Source organism: Paramisgurnus dabryanus, chromosome 5 (genome assembly GCF_030506205.2).
Source record: "Paramisgurnus dabryanus chromosome 5, PD_genome_1.1, whole genome shotgun sequence".
NCBI lineage: Eukaryota > Metazoa > Chordata > Actinopteri > Cypriniformes > Cobitidae > Paramisgurnus > Paramisgurnus dabryanus.
This window is the reverse complement of record NC_133341.1, coordinates 46,230,999-46,250,423: the sequence shown is the minus strand read 5'-3', so window position 1 is coordinate 46,250,423 and position 19,425 is coordinate 46,230,999. Positions and strand designations below refer to the sequence as shown.

Sequence of the window (19,425 nt, the reverse complement as noted above, 5' to 3'; positions counted from 1 at the left end):
TTATACATCTATAAAATACAAAACATCGGTATGATTTTTGCTTTGACAGTCATTTTTGAATATTTGCAAAACTCCTACATTTTGTATACACTGTTCAATAAACTACGAGATTAACTTCTGCCTCACAGTTTAATTTCCCAAATTTTGTATTGTATGTGGTATATACAGAATAGTCTATGAAGTCATTCAATTGTCATGGCAATTATTAATCTAACCTTTATTATCACTGTACTCTCCATCTGAGCATTCAGTACACTCGAAGCAGCACGTAGGTTCACCATCAATAATTCCTTTCCTGGTTCCAGGTTCACACTCCTCACTACAGTTAGAAAACGGCACCTGACAAAGAGAAGAGAGAAACTTATTTTGCCTAATACTTCAGTAAAACATTTCTTAACACTATAATAATACCATGAATAACTGGATAAGGATGTAAATCCTAAATACATGCTTCATAAAGGTGCTTCAAAGGTTCCTCATAGTAATGCCTTAAATGAATCAGTTCCTTAAAAAAATGACAAAAAGGTATGAAAGTTTTTTAGAATATTAAAGGTTCTTGATGGAACCATTCAGCAAAAAATAGTTTTTTTATGGCAGGGGTTCTCAACCTTTGGCAACTTGTGGCCCATAAGTAATGGGTTTAAAAACATACAGAGGACCACCTTTCCAAATATGATATGATTACAAGAAAGGCAATAAAAAACTAAGCAGTACACACCTTTCGCATCACTATATGACGATGCTAAATGTCTAGGAATGCCATTGCTGTAAGGTTGCATTTGTTAACAGTTAGTTGATGCATTAGCTTACATGAACTCACAATGTGCAATACTTTAGAGCATTTATTAATCTTAGTTCATGTTAATTTGCTGTTAACATTAGTTAATGCACCATGAATTAACATGAATAACTGTATTGACATTAGCTAACTTCAACAAGAATGAATCCATGTTGATAAATTATAGGGCTGGGAATTGATTCAGATGTTCCAGATTGATTCGATTTCGATTCACAAGCTATCAAATCGATTCGATTTCGGATTGCGATTCTCGGGCGGGTTTTAATACTCAATTCAACTCAGTTATATAGATTATAGACGGTTTCAGCAGTAACAACATAAACAAGCGGCTGTCGCGGTCCGCACGTAACTTCTGGTAAACTCCGCTAAGAATAAATAACAACAAAGTACTTTAAACGAAGTTTATTTATATAACAAGCAAAAAAACAACACATAAAATACCTAGGAAACCAAAACATTTGTTATTTTCGATGAGGCATTTGTTCAAGAGATCAGTTTAGCAACTAGTCCGACCATTAAAAAAACGAAACCGGAAGTAAAGTTCGGATCCAGACGTGTATCACGTGGGTCCGATGAAACAGTCTATATAGAATATTATATAACATTAAAATGTATATAATATTAAAATGTGTATATATAACTTTAATCTTACGTTCAATGTCTGTGGAAATAAATAACGAAGAAAACGAATCGTGGCCTTTGAGAACCGAATTTGAATCGACTAGGTTAAAAAAAAACTATTAATTACAAAAATCTATTTTTTTGCACAGCCCTAATAAACTATATTGTTCATTGTTCAATTGTTTAATACAACCTAGTGTTGTAGTCAAGACCACCTAAACCGAGACAGAGTCATGACCAAGACCAAGACAGGCCGAGACCGAGTCAAGACCAAGACCAGTGCAAGTCACTGCATTAAAACACTTATGATAAAATGTGGAATATGCATATGATTAGGTTAGCTTCTTGTCTGTGTGTGTGTGTGTGCGTGCTTTCAGAGAAGTTGATAAAATAATCAAAGGCATTGCAGATATGTGGGAATTAATCTTTGTCTATTAGGAAATAAAAGTGAACAAACACTAAAGAGCTGAAATCAACTTAACTATTTATTCTGAACTGTCTTTCCATGGCTTGCCATCAACTTAAAACAATGCAGGTGTTTTTAGTAATAAAATTAGAAAAAATGTAATTGGGAGAAAATTAAACAATGCTTAAACAATGCCAACATCATATGCCAAACCTGAATAAACTGCATAAAATTAATGATAAAAAATAAAAGTTGTCACTGCAAAAAATGATTTAAGAAAAAAATGTTCTTAGTATTTAGGTCTTGTTTTCAGTAAAAATATCTAAAAATTCTTAAATTAAGATGCTTTTTCTTGATGAGCAAAGCTACCCAAGAAAATAAGTCTAGTTTTTATACCAAAAATGTTAACATTTAAGTGATTTTGTGAATAAAACAAGCAAAAAAATCTGCCAAATGGGGTTTCATGCAATATTTTTGCTCTAAAAACTAGACTTATTTTCTTGGGTCGTTTAGTTCATCAAGAAAAAGCATCTTAATTTTTAGAAATTTTTACTGAAAACAAGACAAAAATACTAAGATTTTTTTTCTTGAAAATCATTTTTTGCAGTGTGCCATCAGTTGTGGTCTTGACCGGTCTTGAAATAAAATTCCGAGTCGTCTTTGTCTGAGACCGAGACGAGACGGAGTAAAAATGCGGTCGATTCCAAGACGAGACCAAGACCTTTAAAAAGTAGTTCTCGAGACCGAGACCGGTCTCGAGAACTACAACACTAATACAACCTACCTTATTGTAAAGTCTTTCTGTAAAAATCTATAAAAAATTATTTGTTGACATGTAAATAATTAAGGGCGTCTTTATTTGACAGAGACAAAACAACAAAGTTCCCTGTACGTCACAAATTGACACTAAACGAAATGCACTGCAATGCCAATGGGTAGCGCTAGCATCTTTATAGTGACACGAAAGGCTTTTTCTTGCACAAGACTGTCTGCCACATCAGATTTTCTTTTTTGGAAAATGATCCTTTTACATTAACGTAATGCATCTAAATAAATTAACGTTCTGTCAGACGATGTTACATAATTGGTGTTGCGAAATTCAGACATAAATGGGCTTCTAGATCATGTCTCCTTAACTGAGTGTTTAATTCCTATACATTCAAAGAGGAATTTGATTCAAGATTTCAGACTCTGGATTATGAAGGCATTTGTGACTTCTTGAAGGCAAGAATCCAAGTGTAAAGAGAAGATCAGACTTCATCAGCTCACCTCAGTTGAATGGCCATTCCACAGGACTTTTGTCTTATCTATGGACAATTTGGCTCCATTCTTGTTATGTATGCTGTAATAACCGACTTCTTCAAACACAACAGATCCGTCCTCAGATGAGCGATGCCAGTTTATGATTGTATAATTTGCAGAGACCTCACTGCCGTTGTCGAAACGCACTCTCTCCCCCATGCTGTTGATGAAGTTGAGGTGTCTCAGTTGTTTCAGAACCTGTAAGAATTCAACAAAACAAAAGACAAGCCAATAAATAGCATTAGGCTTCTAGGAAAACTGAGCTCTTGGAACAAGAAAATATCCTGGAATGCTACAAAAGGACATGCAATGTCTTCTTAATAAACAGTGCAGTAATAGGTAGGCAACTCACCTGCCATGCTTCCACTTTCCGAATATCAGCACAAGAGCCGTTAGCAAACAGTCCTTTCCCAGGTGTACAGTTCAGGATGTCCTGAAGCGCCTGCGCTATGGCATAAACAGCCACATAGACATTGTAGGAAATCCTTAGGTGCGTATAGTCCAGGTACGGCGTCTCCACACTCGCGATGTCTTCATCTCCGGTGCACAATGGCCTGAAACTCGTACTGCCATTCTCACTGTCCTCATTCCTTAGGCTGTCTTCCAGGTAACAGTTAAAGGTCTCCTCCCAAAATTCCCTCACAAATTCGTTATGACTCGACTGCTTTGGATGGACTTGCTGTAAGAATTCTTTAAAGCCAGGTATTTCCCCAGCCCTTAACACGAAGCCTATGGTTCCGCCCATGACGTCAAGATACTCGGGCTTGGCGACCAGGCTTGAGCTGGCCCAGGCTTCGCTCGCCAACCAGACCCGGTCTGTGACGTTTCGCCTGACCATCTCTTTAACCAGTGGCTCGATATCGGGCCCACTGGCGAAAACGGCAATGACCTTGGCAGTGGAGTTTTCGATGCGGTCTGCCAGACGACGAATCTCAGCTTCGTCAGTGTACTGTGAAATTAAAACGTTGAGATCGATGCAGATGTCCCTGTGAAACATTTCGTTCTCGAACTTCTCGATCCCCGGGCGGCCGTACTCATCGTCGGAGGCAATGGCGATCACCCAGTTCCATTGGAAGTGGTCTATGATGGCAGCCATGGCGATGGCTTGGTACTCATCTGTGGGGATGGTTCTCATGAAAGATTTGTACTGATTCTTGTTGCTTAAAAGGCGACTGGATGAGGCATAGCTGATCTAACAGAGGGCACAGGAGAAGGAAAATTATAAAAAAATAAAAAATAAAAATCACAAAAATGTGAATATTTAAGGAAATAAATAAAAAAATTACCAATTGTCAAAAGCGCTATATAAATAAATTGAAAATAAAATAAAATAAATTTACCTTTAGAAAATTCGGACTATTTGCTATCACATGCTAGCAACATGAGTAAATAACTTTTTAGTACTTACTATATGTTTATGAACATTTAAAAATAATTTTTTAAGGAGATGAAGAAATCCAAATGATACACTAAAAGAAATTGATGTTTGGAAAAACATTATTTTAAAGGAACACGTCCACATTTTCGGAATTTAGCTTATTCACCGTATCCCTCAGAGTAAGATAAGTCCATACATAAACAGAGTTTACATACTGGGAACTAAATTCTCAGAAGGCGAAGCACTGCTACTTGGGTGGAGTGCTCTCTGCACCCAAGAAGCCCCCTGGTAAGGAGCTGAGAGTTCGGTCAGAGTTGTGCAAATCACTCCGCCCAAGTAGCAGTGCTTCGCCTTCTGAGAATATAGTTCCCAGTATGTATACTGTGAAAAGATGGCTGTGTCTCACGTGACCTTGTTATTTGTACACGATTTGACTATACAAATCACAACACATAAATAGGAAAATGTTCTCGTTATTTTGTCACTTATTGGGAGCATTATGCTAGCTGGAGCCATTCACTTCCAGTTTTTGTGCTGTGCTAAGCTAAGCTAGCGGGGGCCGCATCATACCGAGTTACAGCACGCACAGAGATGAGAAAGGTATGTATGGACTTATCCAACTCTGGGGGATACGGTGAATAAGCTAAATTTCTCAAAATGTGAACGTGTTCCTTTAAAGCTGCAATCTGTAATTTCTGCTCACTATCGCCATCTCTGTTTAAACCTAAAATTGCAGGTTTACATACTTCACACATATTAATAAACTGACATTACCCATGAAATTCGACTGGAGTCACTGGACAGATAAACTTAGAAATCATTATTATAAGCTTACTTTAGTGAATCTGGGTAAGGAGAAGGTTTGAACACTGATGTATGTACTTGCTGCTTAATAATTGACACAAAACCACAGCAATAAATCTCTGTAAATTATTCAGCATTTTAGGGGGAAAAAATAACCTGAGGAATATAAAAGAGGCCAACGAGGTCAGCGACTGCCGTAGAGACGGCGGATCCGGATGCCCCGACCACTGCGATAGTTGATGGGATGTTTCCTGTGCAGTTACAGAATTCATCCAAGTTGAGCGAATCGATCTTATTCTGTGCGACAAAACTCAGTGATGCCTCCAGAGCTTTTGAGACGGTGTTGCATGTGTCAAATATACGGTAACCAAGCGTGATGTTTGGAAGAAGAGTAGAGCTGTTGTTGATCTCCTCGATAGCAAAAATCATAGCTTGAAGCCAGCGGAACCCACGAAAGTTGTACCTAAAAACATTTCGTATTAGATGTAAAAATACATATGCAAAAATATTGAACCAAAAAAAATTTAATAGTGTGAGGATGATAAATCACAAGCAACAGAAGTGCTGTTGGTGATGGCTGAGATTAAATTGACCAATTGTTGACCAATGAAAATACATTATGTACATTAAACCATGAACTCAACACTGAGCATACGGGTTTATGTTAAAATAAAGTTTGTTAACATTATAGGCTTTTATTAAATACCAAGTGTACTTGCATAATGTTATATTTAAAATTTCAACCACATTGGGGCATGAAGGCACGGCATACCTCATACATTCTGTTGACTCTGGCCTCGCTGCGAGATCCTGGTCTTTAGAGGCAACACCAAAGTGTATTGGGAAAAGCCCTCCCAACAGTATGTCACCGGTCTTCTGAGCCCTCTGAACTGGGCCATAGGTAGAAATGACACAACTGAAACCCATTAAAACCAGGCAGCGCACGTGAAACCTCAAATGAAACCTCATTGTTTAGTTTCTTTCTTATCTGGTCTTCATGAAGTGGGGTAGATGTTGAAGCAGGTCAGCAAGGATTTGATTTGTTGATTGATTCTACAATATAAAACAAATTGTCATTCTGTCAATTGACCATGGTATATCAAGTAAAAACACGATAAAGAGCAGGAGAGTTTACTCACAGTACAAATCATATGAGGGTCTGTCGGTGGTGGTGTCGTTCGTTCTGTTCCTTCCTCCAATAAATCTCTCTCCTGTTCATTATGTGGTTGTGGTGGATTGTGAAAAATACGGCCCATGAAAATATTTTAGAGATGATAATGATAGATTTTTGATTCACCAGACACTGTTTGGTTGAATGCTTAATATTCCTAAAGAAAACAATTTAAAACAACATGCATAATAAAAGTTTAGCAAAACCCAAATATTGCCACTGTCTATGTTTAAATATGCATAAAATCGTAATACTTGTACTATTTCTGCAGTTAACATTATATATACACACGCCTAATCTCAATGGAATTCATAGCTGCTCTATTTTAAGAGTTGATTTCGTATGAAAATGTACTATTGTGTAAAATACGTACAGTATGTAGTGCCATGAGAATGTGTTGTACTTGTATATGATCAATAAGGTAGGAGAGGCTGTGCTGTATCATAAAAAGAAACGGCTGAAGGGCGTTGTTAGGCACCCCTTCAGCCGTAACTTATTCACAATATAGCACTTGCCTCGAGTACCTTATTGCTTTTATATAATGGTTACCACACAATATCAAAGAAAAAAAATCAATCAATCCATAAAATCATTCCTTCCACTAAAAAAAGTAGTCCCTGACTGTGAACAACAAAATTCCAATGTGTCATATGCATGAAAGCTCAAATAAAAAACAACAAACCGTTCTTATGTGTGAGGTTGCTAAGAGCGCAGTGATAAATGAACCCTTAAGTGAAGCAGTCAGCACAGCTATTAACCAATCAGAATCAAGGATTGTAAATAACCGTTTTATAAACCTAAATGGTACACATTAGGACATCTTTAAAGAATACTATCTGTTTCTTAAAGGGATAGTTCGGCCAAAAATGATATAAAACCCATGATTTACTCACACCGAAGCTGTCCGAGATTCATATCATTTTCAGACGATAACATTTTCAGTTATTTTAGAAAATGTCTTATATCTTCCAGCTGCTAAACAGTAAAGTTACGGGGGTCCAGCTCCAAAAATTGTGTGCATATATCCTTCCTCATGACATCCAAACAGCTCCAGGATGATAAAAAAAGGTCTACCAGAAGCTAATTATTTCCATTTATTAAGTTTTAAATGTGGATATTTCTACAACAAAACGGCACGGATTACCCTCTGAAGGCCTTTGTTTATCATCTTGGAGCTGTTTGGATTTATTTTGTGAAGGATGGATGCACATTTCTGGACTTGAAGGACATGGACCCTTTAACTTTACATTTGATTGACTGAAAGATCTAAAACATTTTTTTAAATAACTGAAAATGTGTTTGTCTGGAAAATGAAGGACATACGCATCTCGGACTGCTTCAGGGTGAGTAAATCATGGGTTTAATATCATTTTTGGCCGAACTATCCCTTTAAGCATTTTTTTTTTTAAGTGTATTCATTTAGGCTGGGCACTTAAATTGTCCTTTATATTTTAAGTTTGATCAATGAGCAAAATTATTTATTTTTCACTTTTATTCTTTTGTCCCATGGTTTCTCTTAAGTCAGTGGTCTCATAAGTTCAAAGGGATGAACCCCACACAAAGGGGGGCGCACTACGAAAAGTTTGAGAACCACAGTCTTACTGTAGGTTAAGCCTCAGTTAAGGAAATCTGGACTTCACAATCTGACTGGCAGTAAATCGCTGTTCCACATCACTAACCTTTCCCCTGCAGGATCTGGGTGTTATATGGTGGTCAGTTTAGTCACTTCCCAGGTGAAACGGTTCAGCATCTACTACTCATTAGCTCTGGAAATATGCTTCAGCAGGACTGAGCTATTTCACACAAAACACCGCTCGAGTCTCTGGAAAAAAGTCAAGAGTGGTTTGTTAAATAAGACATTCTGTATATTCTGAAAAATTGAAGGAATAAACTCATTCATCATTTAACATTAAGTTTGTCTCAATTTATTAAAGTACTAATGTATATATAAACATATAGGATAAAAACCAAACTATATCTTATACACAAAGCAAAACAAAATTCCATTTCTATATCAGGCATCATGATTCAGGGCTTAGGCAAGTTTACAGATTTTACCATTTATTCAATATAAACTTTTGTAAAATAAGTAAAAGAATGGGACTTACCTCGTTCATATTAAACCATCAGTCGTCCATACATAGAGCAAAAACAAGATCACTGCTTCCGATAAATGTAAAGAAAAACCTTAATAAATGATAAAAACAATGACAACCTTTGTGCGACACTAATCTATAATTTCACACGAGCTGCCTTTGTTATTCGTCTCTAGATGTATTTGAAGAAATTTGATAGAGTTCCTCCATGAATTCAGATCGTTGTGACCGTGTGTGTTGTTCCTATGAGAAGAGTGAAACATTAACCAGAGAGGTCTATTCACCTCCTCCGGCTGTATAAGCTGGTCACTCCCATTTCAAACTCATCAATATGGCTAAAATCAATGTTAAAATACTCACCTTTGAGACCTACGCACACAAAATTAAAATGAATCCGAGCTGATATGAGATAACGGTTACGGAGTATGATAGGTGAGATTACCAAACAATGCTGATTTTAAAGACTTAATGCTTTTGTCGGTGACGGCATGCTGTAAGATCAAAGGACCTACAGCATGGGTCTCGAACATTGTTCTTGGAAGGCACCTGTCCTGCATATTTTAGTTCCAACCCTACTTGAAAAAAACCTGCTTCTAATTTTTAGGTAGTCCTGAACTTAAGATTTCCCTCAAAGCCAAATTTATCTTGGACACGCTTACAAAGATTTTTGATAAGTTTGTCAAGCAACTGTTTATTCTCCACCATATAAGTTACAGCTTTCATATGGGTTGAAAAGAAAGCCAATGCAGAAAGCGACAGAAACCTTTGCAAAAAAGTTCACGTTTTAATTTTTAAAGAAAAAATTGGTTCTTTGCATTTTAGACAAATCCCTTCAATACAAGAACAACTCAAGTTTGGCATTCACACATATAAGATAGGTTAATTTAAATGATCTCACAAATGAACAAGAAACGATACAAATATAACACTCTGGATATAAATCTCAATGCCATATTAACACATCTTTCAAACAACAAACTTGTTCTTGGTTATAGAGTTGCTCTTAGTTGCGGTGTCAGCATGGGCTTGATATCCAATAACCAGCTTCTGTGAAAGGCCAAGACTCTCTTTATACTTCTGACTGCAAAGAAACAACATAAGACATAAGTGAATGAAAAAATGTAAGTAACTTCATGACGTTTCTTCTTTTTAAAATCAAATGGCACACACACTTGTGTTTTCAAACCAGTGACATTCTGACTTCTGTGCTTTGTGAGTTAGCAGTGCCTAAGGCAGATCATGCAGCTTCATACTTCAAACTCCAAGATAAAACTTTACGAGCACTAGCAAATGTTTTAAAACAAATCTGGTGTTTACTGTGTGGATTCAATGCATTGGGAATCATGTAGTTGTAGAGTATCTCCTAGCAGCAGTGGACCGCACCATTCACCTGATATGATGGATAATTAGCTTCATTAGGTTGCTAAGCACAAATTCCTTTTCCATGATCGCTAATGTTCACAGCAGCCTAAGAGTTTAACTGCTTACACGTGACCAAATTGTACAGATACATTTATCAAAATGACATACAAAACATTCAATTATACGAGGTGATGGAGTTGGTTAGTAGCCTTAATTTTCTGAGGTTTAAATTTATGATAAATTCATGTATTTTATAAAATGTCATAAAACCCCTCGGCACAATCTCAGTTTGAGAACCAGTACCGTAGGTGATTTATTTTGACCATAAAAACATGAATGGTCACAGAAAGGTGAGGGGTTTGCATCTCTGAGTTTTACTCAACTTGCAAAAAGAAGTGTGTTGGTAAAAAGGTAACGTTCATACAAAACTACATGCTTACCCAATGTATGTAACGGTCTCGCAGTTCTCAGCATTAGAGGTCCAGATGGCAATTTTGTCCCCTTTGGCACGGATATTTATAACACTTCCACAAACATCCCGACTAAAGGAGCCAAAGCTCTCTCCAATGAGACACAAGAGCTGTCATGAAAACAAATATGTGCCTATATTCAACATAACCTGTTCCAAGATGAGTCGACCAATGATGTGAGTGGGGCACAAACTAATGCGGGGTTAATGGAACACGTGTACTTTACAAATTTTTACAGGGCCGAGCAATCTGTGCTTTTGGTCTTTGTCCTCTTACTTTCAGAAGATGAGCTCCTGTGAATTTGTGAAAAGTAATGATGTGTTTTCATTAAAATATTGAACAAAGAGTGCTTTGGAGGCATTGAAGTACATTTCTTCATCTTATGTTTTTTCAATTTCTGAGTTGGGTGTGTAAGTCACCAAATCCAAACGTATATTATTTTAATCACTGTCTTGTTACCTAAAACATAGCACCATTTTGAAATCCGTCTGCAACTCCTTGTCACTTATAGCTGGCATTGAAAATTTTGTACACAGCAGGGTTAGTTGTAATAGTGTTAACAATTAAGCTTTTGGTATATAAACAGAATTTTATTGAATTATTTGTGTTTAAATATAATTTTTTAGCATGTGTTACAACAAACCCTCTGTTTGTTACAATTAACCATTTGCACTCCTGTCACTTTCGGTGTAATTGTAGAATAACAGTAGGTCCCACAAACAAACTTTAAGTGTTCATTTGTAGCAAAGATGTGTGTGTTGATTGTGAAATAAATAAATAAATCTAACTTAAATATTTTTTTGAATGATAGAGCCAAACTCAAAAAGCATTACTTTGTGCCCCGCTCTCCCCTACTGATCATCTAACTAATCATTCATAAACTTTAAGATCAACTATTTTAATTAGTTTTCTAACATATTAAAAACTAATACTTAACATACAGTTATTTAAGTACTTATTATAAGTTTAATTTCATCAAAGTAAAACGTATAAAGCAAGTGTGTTTTCTCTGACCGTTTCCAGCCAGAATCGATCAAGTTCAGTGTGTCTGTGCTGCTTGGCAAGAGTTATCAACCAGCGGCCACCACATTTATTGCTCCTGTCTTCCCACATGGGCTCTATGCCATCCTGTAAAACAACAAAATAGAATCACTACATTTAGGATACAGTTCCAGTGCAGACAATTACATTTTTTTGGCCATTTACTCACCCTCATGGCGTTTGAACCACCAATGTTTTTCTTTGTTCTATATTTTTCAAATAGTGTTTTCTGTGGGAGTGAATGGTGAATGAGGTGGTCACCATCCACTCCCACAGTAACCAGAAAACCCTAACAACACTTGCAAAAATCTCAATTTAGAACAACCAAAGACACTGGGGGTTCAAATGACGCAAAGGTGAGTAAATAATGAAAATAATGTTTTAATTTTTGGCTGAACTTTCCATTCAAGCAGGCCTGTTTTGGACTGCAAGCAATACATTTAAAGTAAACAGTACAGCCACACACAATGTAAAGAGAGAAGAGTAATTTATGCATCAAGTAACACCCTCCTTGCCTTAAACATAGAGTAGTCACACCCAGAAGAGAGTTTGCTTGGCCGCTGCATGTTGTTGTACAACCTGACACACAGAAGGGAAAAAAAATAATGTAATGTAAACTCGCAAAAACCTTCAGGAATTTCAGCCGAAAAGGAAATTATCGCATGATTTACTCACCCTCAAGCCATCCTCGATGTAAATGATTATCTTTTTTCAGACAAACGCATTCAGATTTATATTAGAAAATGCCCTTGCTGTTTCAAGCTTTTTAATGATAGTAAATGGTGCTTCTGATTTAAAGCCAAAAATGTCCATCCATCCTTCACAGAAGTAATCCGGCTCCAGGGACTTAATAAAGGCCTTCTGAGGGCATTTTTTTATAAGAAAAATATTAATATTTAAGACTTTACAAACTAAAATAACCAACTTCCAGTAAAGACTGACATGTGTTTATGAGAGCTTTTTCAGCATTCAAGACATTGTGTTGATTAGATGAGACGCTGTCCATCAACGTCATACGCTGGAAGCCCACCATCTTGTGAAGGTACGTCGGTCGTTACCGGAGGCTAGTTATTTTAGTTTGTAAAGTTGCAAATATTGATCCCAATGAAGCTGTGTGGATTACCTCTATGAAGGATGGATTGACTTTTTTTGGGCTTCAAATCAGAAGCACCATTTACTACCATAATAAAGCTTGGAACAGCCAGGACATTTTCTAACATAACTCTAATCGTGTTTGTCTGGAAAAAAGAAAATCATATACATCGAGTATGGTTATGGGGTAGTTTTTATTTTTGGCCGTCCCTTTTAGAGAAACCAAATGAAAAATATTGCACTCAGGTAGCATCCCAAAGTCAGCAGATATTTTTGGCAAACATTCAAAAATATGTATGTGGTTTTAAATACAATTTTTCCATTTCTTTAACATTACACACAATCCATGACCAGTCATGTCTACATGTGTGTTCCACTTAACTTCTACTTAACATTGTAGCACTACATAATATAAAGTGACATAGTAAAAGTTAGCGGATGGTTCGGACACAGAAGAACAAGCATGCAATTGTACAAGCAGCTGGACATTTTTATTTAGTATATTAGTTCAAATAAGGCAAATATAAATCATATTGAACTTACGCCCAGAAGTCCTCAACCGTGTCAAACTTGGTGATAAGTCTCAGATTGTCTTGCCACATTTTGCTCTTATCATTCTTGTAGAACCAAAGACCCCATCTACAAACAACATTAAAATCCATTACACAAGACACAAATGGAGAACGGTAGAGGTGATAAAGTAATAAAAAAAAAACACACAAAACACACTTGTTTTGCAGTGGATGCTTCATATGGGGCTCTTTCAGGATGGCTGCCACAACTTTCTTTTTCTCAAACTTCTTCCTCGCTACTTTATCGATCTGTTAAAACATAAAACGCATGGAAGGTCTATCCTTCTAAACTGCACCTTCAATCCATTTAATTTCTGAAGCGAACTCGCTTCACTAAATAAATGCAGGTAAATTGAAGAAATAAATATTAAAGTAACGTCAATTAAACATAACAAGTGCACTTCTTTTCATGTGTGAACGGGATTGTGTGTTTTATAAAGAAAAAAAGTCACTTTATATTTCGATTATTTAACGCGCTCACCAGCTGCACAGCACAGGACGCCATTTCAATCAAGCGCGCGACAATCAGCCAGGGGTTTCCGCTCAGCACGCGCATTTATTACTTCTTCAGAGATCATATTTTAAAAATATCATTAGGGAAAGATTTAGCATAGCAATATTGTAGTCTCAACTACGATAACAAAACAACATAAAAAAGTATCTCTAACAGATTATTAACATTTACAATTTTACCATATTGAAAGAACGCCTTGCTTATGACATGCCTTTAGAGTTCTAATGATAAAATGCCATATTTCTTTTACCTTTCCTCGTTAACTTCCCATCATCTCATTCACTCATGCTTATTTAAAAATCAGTATAATATGATTTGTCCACAGTGAAGGTGTGATCCCCGACCCCGACTGGATATTTAATTGTTGAACTTTTTCTAAAATATTAAAAATGTGTTTAATAAAAAGGGAAAACACATAATATTGCATAAAAGTCGAGACAAATGAATTCTAAGGTCTCGCCACAAGATGGCGCCCGCATTTCACGCACACGCTTCAAGACTGTTACTGCACTTGTAAAGCAAACCAAAGTATGGGAAAGTGAATGGCCTTTTCTTAATAAGAAGGCTGCAGCTTCCGGATGTCGCATATAATATAATATGAGAATGTGAGATACATGGTTACAGAGATACAATACAAAGTGCAGAAAGTTTTATTTCAACTTTCTCCAAGACTTTGTAGCCCTTATTCTGTGCATTAACCGACTGTAGTAGCCTTAATACTCTAGTGCCCTCTAATATTTAGTATGGTAAAGCCAGAGGCGGCCTTAAGCATCTGGGGGCCCGTTTCAATAACTAATAAGGGGCCCTACCCACATAAAACATAAACATAATAGAGCAAAAAAAGCAAGGATTCCTGTTGGTTTGCATCAATGGTATATTATTTTTTATATATAACGTGCACTTTCAGCTTAACGAACAGGCAGCTCAACAGAAATTATCCAACCTTATTTAATTAAAACTATATACAATTATAGTTGGAATAAGCCTCGCTCATGGACGCTAACTTCTCCGCTTAATTGATTTGCGCAGTATATTTTCAGCTGTCTGGGCTGACTTAAAAAAAACAAAAACAGCTCAAACATCCCCTCAACTTGAATTATTTAACAAAAGCAAAGAAGAAAAAGTGTCTGACTGACACTGAACCGAACTTATAAATAACGATGTGGTCCACGTTTTTTCAGCACCATAGACAGCTCACCGGGCGGCAAGCGTATTTCACCTGAGCCTTTTTTAGAAATTCACCCTTCTGTGTTTGAGTGCTGAGGAGAATGCCCTGATAAGTTCATCTTTGTCCAGCGATTTTGTCACCTCGTGCTCAATTGAAATCTGAGCGAGAGCTGACGACATATGTTCAATATTATAAAAACAGTTTACATACTGTGATGCGGGAGCAAAACAAGATGATTCCCTATCCACCTTAAAAAAAATCGCCCCTTGTTTATCTAAAGTTCTTGGTCATAATGTTCATTTAATGGAACATTGAGTGGATGTTGCATTAGAGGTAAATGCAGTCATGGACAAAATATATTAAAGGCAGTCAGTAAATGCACACAGATGTTATACACATATTTTTAATACAATGAAATACTGCATTAAGGTTAGTATTAAATCCAATCATATTATAAAAAACCCAGTGAAATCAGCCCCTAAAAACACATATATTAAAAACCTAGAATCGCTCCTGCACAGCCAAGCCTGATGAGAGAGAGCATGGTCAAATTCAAAACTGTGTTTTTACGCCCTTGAAGGGCACTTCGGGAAGGGAACGCCAGATAAAATGAAAATGACAATGTTTTCATTGCTCTATTCTCCAAGTGTATTTTAGCCGTCACACAATGAGACACAATTGCGCAACTCTCTGCACAGCTCTGATCTTCGAAGGGAATGAATAGGGCATAGGGATGAGTACTTCCAATTGGTATTCTCTCAATTTGTGACAGAAAATTGGTCGGAATGAATGCGCACCACGCTAACTACGACAGGTAACACAATTAAAGAAATGTCGGTTTTCACAAAAATAAGGCTATTAAGCTCTCGTCTAGTGATCCCGATGCTAAAGAATAATTAAACCTCTAGAATTACATGTGCATGTTTTCTGAGTTTTTATGAAGCACTGTGATGCTGCTGTAAATGATTCTACATTGATTTATAAAAATTAAAGAATTGACTTTTAAAAAACATAATTTAAATGGCCTATAATACACAATGCAGTTCTACCGTTTTATTGTACATTAAATAAAATACATTAATTTCATATTAATAATCCGATGTCTATCGTAAGCGTGTAGGAACGTCCGAGAAAAAATAAACCGCGGAAATTAATTGATTAAAAATGAAAGATATGGGATTGCTTAACGCCCACTGGCACTGACAGTGTGAGCTCCCCCGTGCAGGAATAGTATCCCCCGCTCAACCGTTCTGGTGACGGGGCTGGGGCCCCCCTTGGAGGGCGGGGCCCGTTTCAATTGAAAGGGTGAAACATAGGTAAGGCCGCCTCTGGGTAAAGCGAAAGTATTTGATGTATGTACATGGCAAGATCAAGCTTCAATATATCATTTTATATCAAAGATATCATTATCTCATTTTTTGCATCTGAGCTTCTCCTTTATTTTTATAGTATTTATTAGTCTTTCATTTTAAATATATATTAGTAAATGATGATAATAACATGAACTTTTAAAAGCTTAAAGATGTCATATTATGATATTAGTATAAGTATTTGGTTTACCCAGAGTGTGTATATAAGGTTTTAGCTAAAAATACAAATTTTTCTCTCTCTCTTTCTCTCTGCATTAATTGGCAGTGACCTGGTTGGATTGTGCAGAACAGTATTATTGTAATGACCTTGCTACCTACTGTACCTCACAAAACAGACAAAATCTGAACCAACTAATTTTTCACATGCTTACAGAGAATGGCTTACCAAAATAAAGTTACTGGGTTGTCCTTCTTGATTGATAGAAGCACTGGGGACCCAATTATAGCATTTAAACATGGATGCTATAACCCCTTTAACAAGTGCTAGTATTGATAATTTTTTAGTTCATATTAACTATAATGTTCAGGTTAAACAGATTCAACTTTAATCTGTTTTACAGATGTTTTAATTAAGTAATTAAAAAAATGCTACCAATTCTAATGTAATGTTATGGTTTGTTTTGCTGCTAGGCACTGGTGAAACTCTTTATCTTTCACATGAGGATGATGTTTGAACATGGCCCCATCATGGACCTCAGAGTTTGGGTCATGATGGCTCTAGAAATCTTAAGAAATGTTTTTGCTCGTCAAGACGCATTTCTTGCTTTGTCAAAATCTCCATAATCAAAACAAACATGTTTCTTTATTAATTGTAGTACTAAATTCAAGTCCTGTGTCTGAATACATCTCTTTGATTTTAGTGATCTTCATCCCTAATGTAGTGGGAATACTGTTAATTTATGCAGTGTTTTTAAAAATTTAATTAAATCCATCTATTAAATAAGTGGGTATACTCCATATACATGCATATACACTGCACTACACAACTGATCTTTATCAAGACAGTATACATTTTATACTACACTGTAAAAAATCCCAAAATCCTTTAAAATGTTCATTCAACAAAGAACATTAAGTAACTTGAACAAAGATTTATTTGTTGAAGGGCGTCAATTGATTATTTTGTGTTCACTGAATGAAAAGAGCATAATCATTCAGCTAACAAATATTATTTTGTTGACTGGACTTAGATAAGTTTTTGTCCAATTCGTTCACCCAACTTGCCAAACTGAGCAATCTGAAAAAGCAATAAAAAAAAACAATGGTCGGAATGGTTCCCAGCATGCATTGAAACATGTTCACTTCTTTGGTTAATATTTACTAAAAAAGATGACTGTTTTAATGTTTGCTGGATTTATTTATGTTGTTATGTTGTTAATGTTAGTTATATGTTGTATTTAGAGTAATTTTTAAAGAATTGTGTTTGTTCATTGTTACCATGATTGAGAAGTGTGTGTTCATTGTAGAGGGCAGCACAATGAGTTAGCGCGCATCATTGTTGCCTCACAGCAAAAAGGTCTCTGGTTTAAGTCAGACAAAGACTTTGTTTATGAAACCTTTCTGTGTACACTCCCACAGTCCAAAACATGTAGATGAGTTAAATTTGGATATACTAAATTACTCTTTACCCAACTTAGTCACTAGTTGAGTAAACATAGTAATTTGCTTATTACCTAATCAGTTTAAGTTGGTTCAACTTTTTTGGTGTAAGTTGACATTACTCAGTAAATTGAGTTAGGTGAACTACATCATCCAAGAGTTGAGTAAACTCAAAAAAGCTGTGCAGCAAGTTGGCTTGAAAATTTAAGTTAAGTCAACTTTTTATTTTTTACAGTGTACACATAATGTGATGCATTAGGATATAATATCATCATAACAGTATAATATATGTGTTGATTCTTTCTTATATAGACTGTCACTGTAAGAGTACCATTCATACTAAACCACTTTAGAGCATATACTTGAAAAATGTAACTGTATGTTTAGATGATTTCTTGGAACAGATTCTGAGTCAACTGGTCCTATAAGGTTACGTGGATTGGTGATAACAGGTGAGTTACATGTACTTGCTAAAATACTGGCTGGTAGAGAAATGGGGAATTGTTAAAGTGTATGAACAGAAACAATTTCAGACAATTAACAATAAAGTGTTTATAATTTGATTTATATTAAAACAAAAACATGAGGTTACATTTTATGTCCATATGTTATCGTGTCACATCATATCAGATTTGCACATTAGCACCCTCCAGTTTTGAGTATATGAGTATGTTTGACATGCAATAATAGCACTATGTTTGCATGCTCAAACATCTCATTTTGGATCAAAAGGGGAAAATACTTTTCAATAGTAAAAATTCCTTGTTGCACATTGTTGCAGGAGTTGCTAAATTATAAAAATAAAGTTGAAATAACTAACGCACACACACACACACACATACACGCACACAATGTTTGCTATTGTGCATAAAACAAACATGGATGAAGATAATCCATAAAGACTTGCTTGCCGTTGTGTGGAAATGCTGGAAAATCTACATTATAGTTCTTTGTCTTCATTGTTCAATGCATGTTTGCTTTATTTAATGCATGCATGTTTTTAATGCATGTAAGATGCTACTCAGTCACTTTCACTTATAATAACATGCACACCTACATACATACATGCTTATCTTTGCATTTCTATATTTATATTGATAAAATGAAGAACTGTAAATTTTAAAATAAATGCATCTTTACATTGTAAGGGTTTACCAGAAATACTAACATGTTTAATGTTAAATTAAACAATTACTTCTTGGAACTAAACATTATATAATTGCTTTAATAAGCTGTTTTTATAGTTTTAGTCAATTTAACTTAAAATTAAGAGCTACAAGAGCTATTAGAATGATTAATTATGAGGTTAATTTATAGGCTATTAGTAATATATAGACTACTGTAATCTAAAATTAGAACTAATAATGTAAACACAGTGTTTTTACTTATTACTTGGAGCAGCTCAATTTTTTTAATGTAAAATTATCATAAAAAATTAAAGACAATATTTTACAGAAAATTTTTCAATCAGTCACATTAATTAATAATGTATGTTGTTGAGGGAACAACTTACCTGAATTTTCCTTTTGACAGTACATGTAAAATAAAGCTGATAAAGAACATAAAACCCCTTACTCATGGAGAACCGCATTAGGAGATTCATTATTAAAGATTATTAAACAAAAATTAATAATTAGTCTTTTAACTTTCCATTGCAGAA

The 19,425-nt window shown here is 35.6% G+C and overlaps 2 protein-coding genes across 2 annotated transcripts in view; both read right to left on the bottom strand.

Moving 5' to 3' along the window:
* casr (calcium-sensing receptor) overlaps positions 1-8,292 on the bottom strand; it is a 10,754-nt gene extending 2,462 nt beyond the window's left edge. The window contains exons 1-7 of the mRNA XM_065284453.2: positions 8,161-8,292; positions 6,450-6,638; positions 6,083-6,363; positions 5,467-5,773; positions 3,481-4,320; positions 3,096-3,326; positions 216-339 (exon numbers count right to left, since the gene is read on the bottom strand). Of these exons, the coding sequence (XP_065140525.1) occupies positions 216-339; positions 3,096-3,326; positions 3,481-4,320; positions 5,467-5,773; positions 6,083-6,279 (1,699 nt within the window). The 5' untranslated portion in view covers positions 6,280-6,363; positions 6,450-6,638; positions 8,161-8,292. The remainder of the gene's footprint in view (positions 1-215; positions 340-3,095; positions 3,327-3,480; positions 4,321-5,466; positions 5,774-6,082; positions 6,364-6,449; positions 6,639-8,160) is intronic.
* A 975-nt stretch (positions 8,293-9,267) lies between these two features.
* eif4e1b (eukaryotic translation initiation factor 4E family member 1B) lies at positions 9,268-13,681 on the bottom strand. Its single transcript, XM_065284454.2, has 7 exons — positions 13,596-13,681; positions 13,272-13,363; positions 13,086-13,181; positions 11,966-12,029; positions 11,424-11,537; positions 10,380-10,519; positions 9,268-9,658 (listed from the first exon to the last, which is right to left on the bottom strand). Exons 1-7 carry the CDS (start codon positions 13,668-13,670, stop codon positions 9,544-9,546), a joined length of 696 nt encoding a protein of 231 aa, XP_065140526.1. The 5' UTR covers positions 13,671-13,681; the 3' UTR covers positions 9,268-9,543.
* Between the last annotated feature and the right edge of the window lie 5,744 nt (positions 13,682-19,425).

Bases quoted from the DNA above. Each gene is read 5' to 3' on its own strand.
- eif4e1b (XM_065284454.2), bottom strand. From the start codon at position 13,670: ATGCGCGTGCTGAGCGGAAACCCCTGGCTGATTGTCGCGCGCTTGATT. The intron at 11,538-11,965 runs GCAAGGAGGGTG...GTTGTTTTACAG, and splicing joins GTGACTACTCTATGTTTAAG to GATGGCATAGAGCCCATGTG. The intron at 10,520-11,423 runs GTCAGAGAAAAC...TTTTCATGACAG, and splicing joins ATCGATTCTGGCTGGAAACG to CTCTTGTGTCTCATTGGAGA.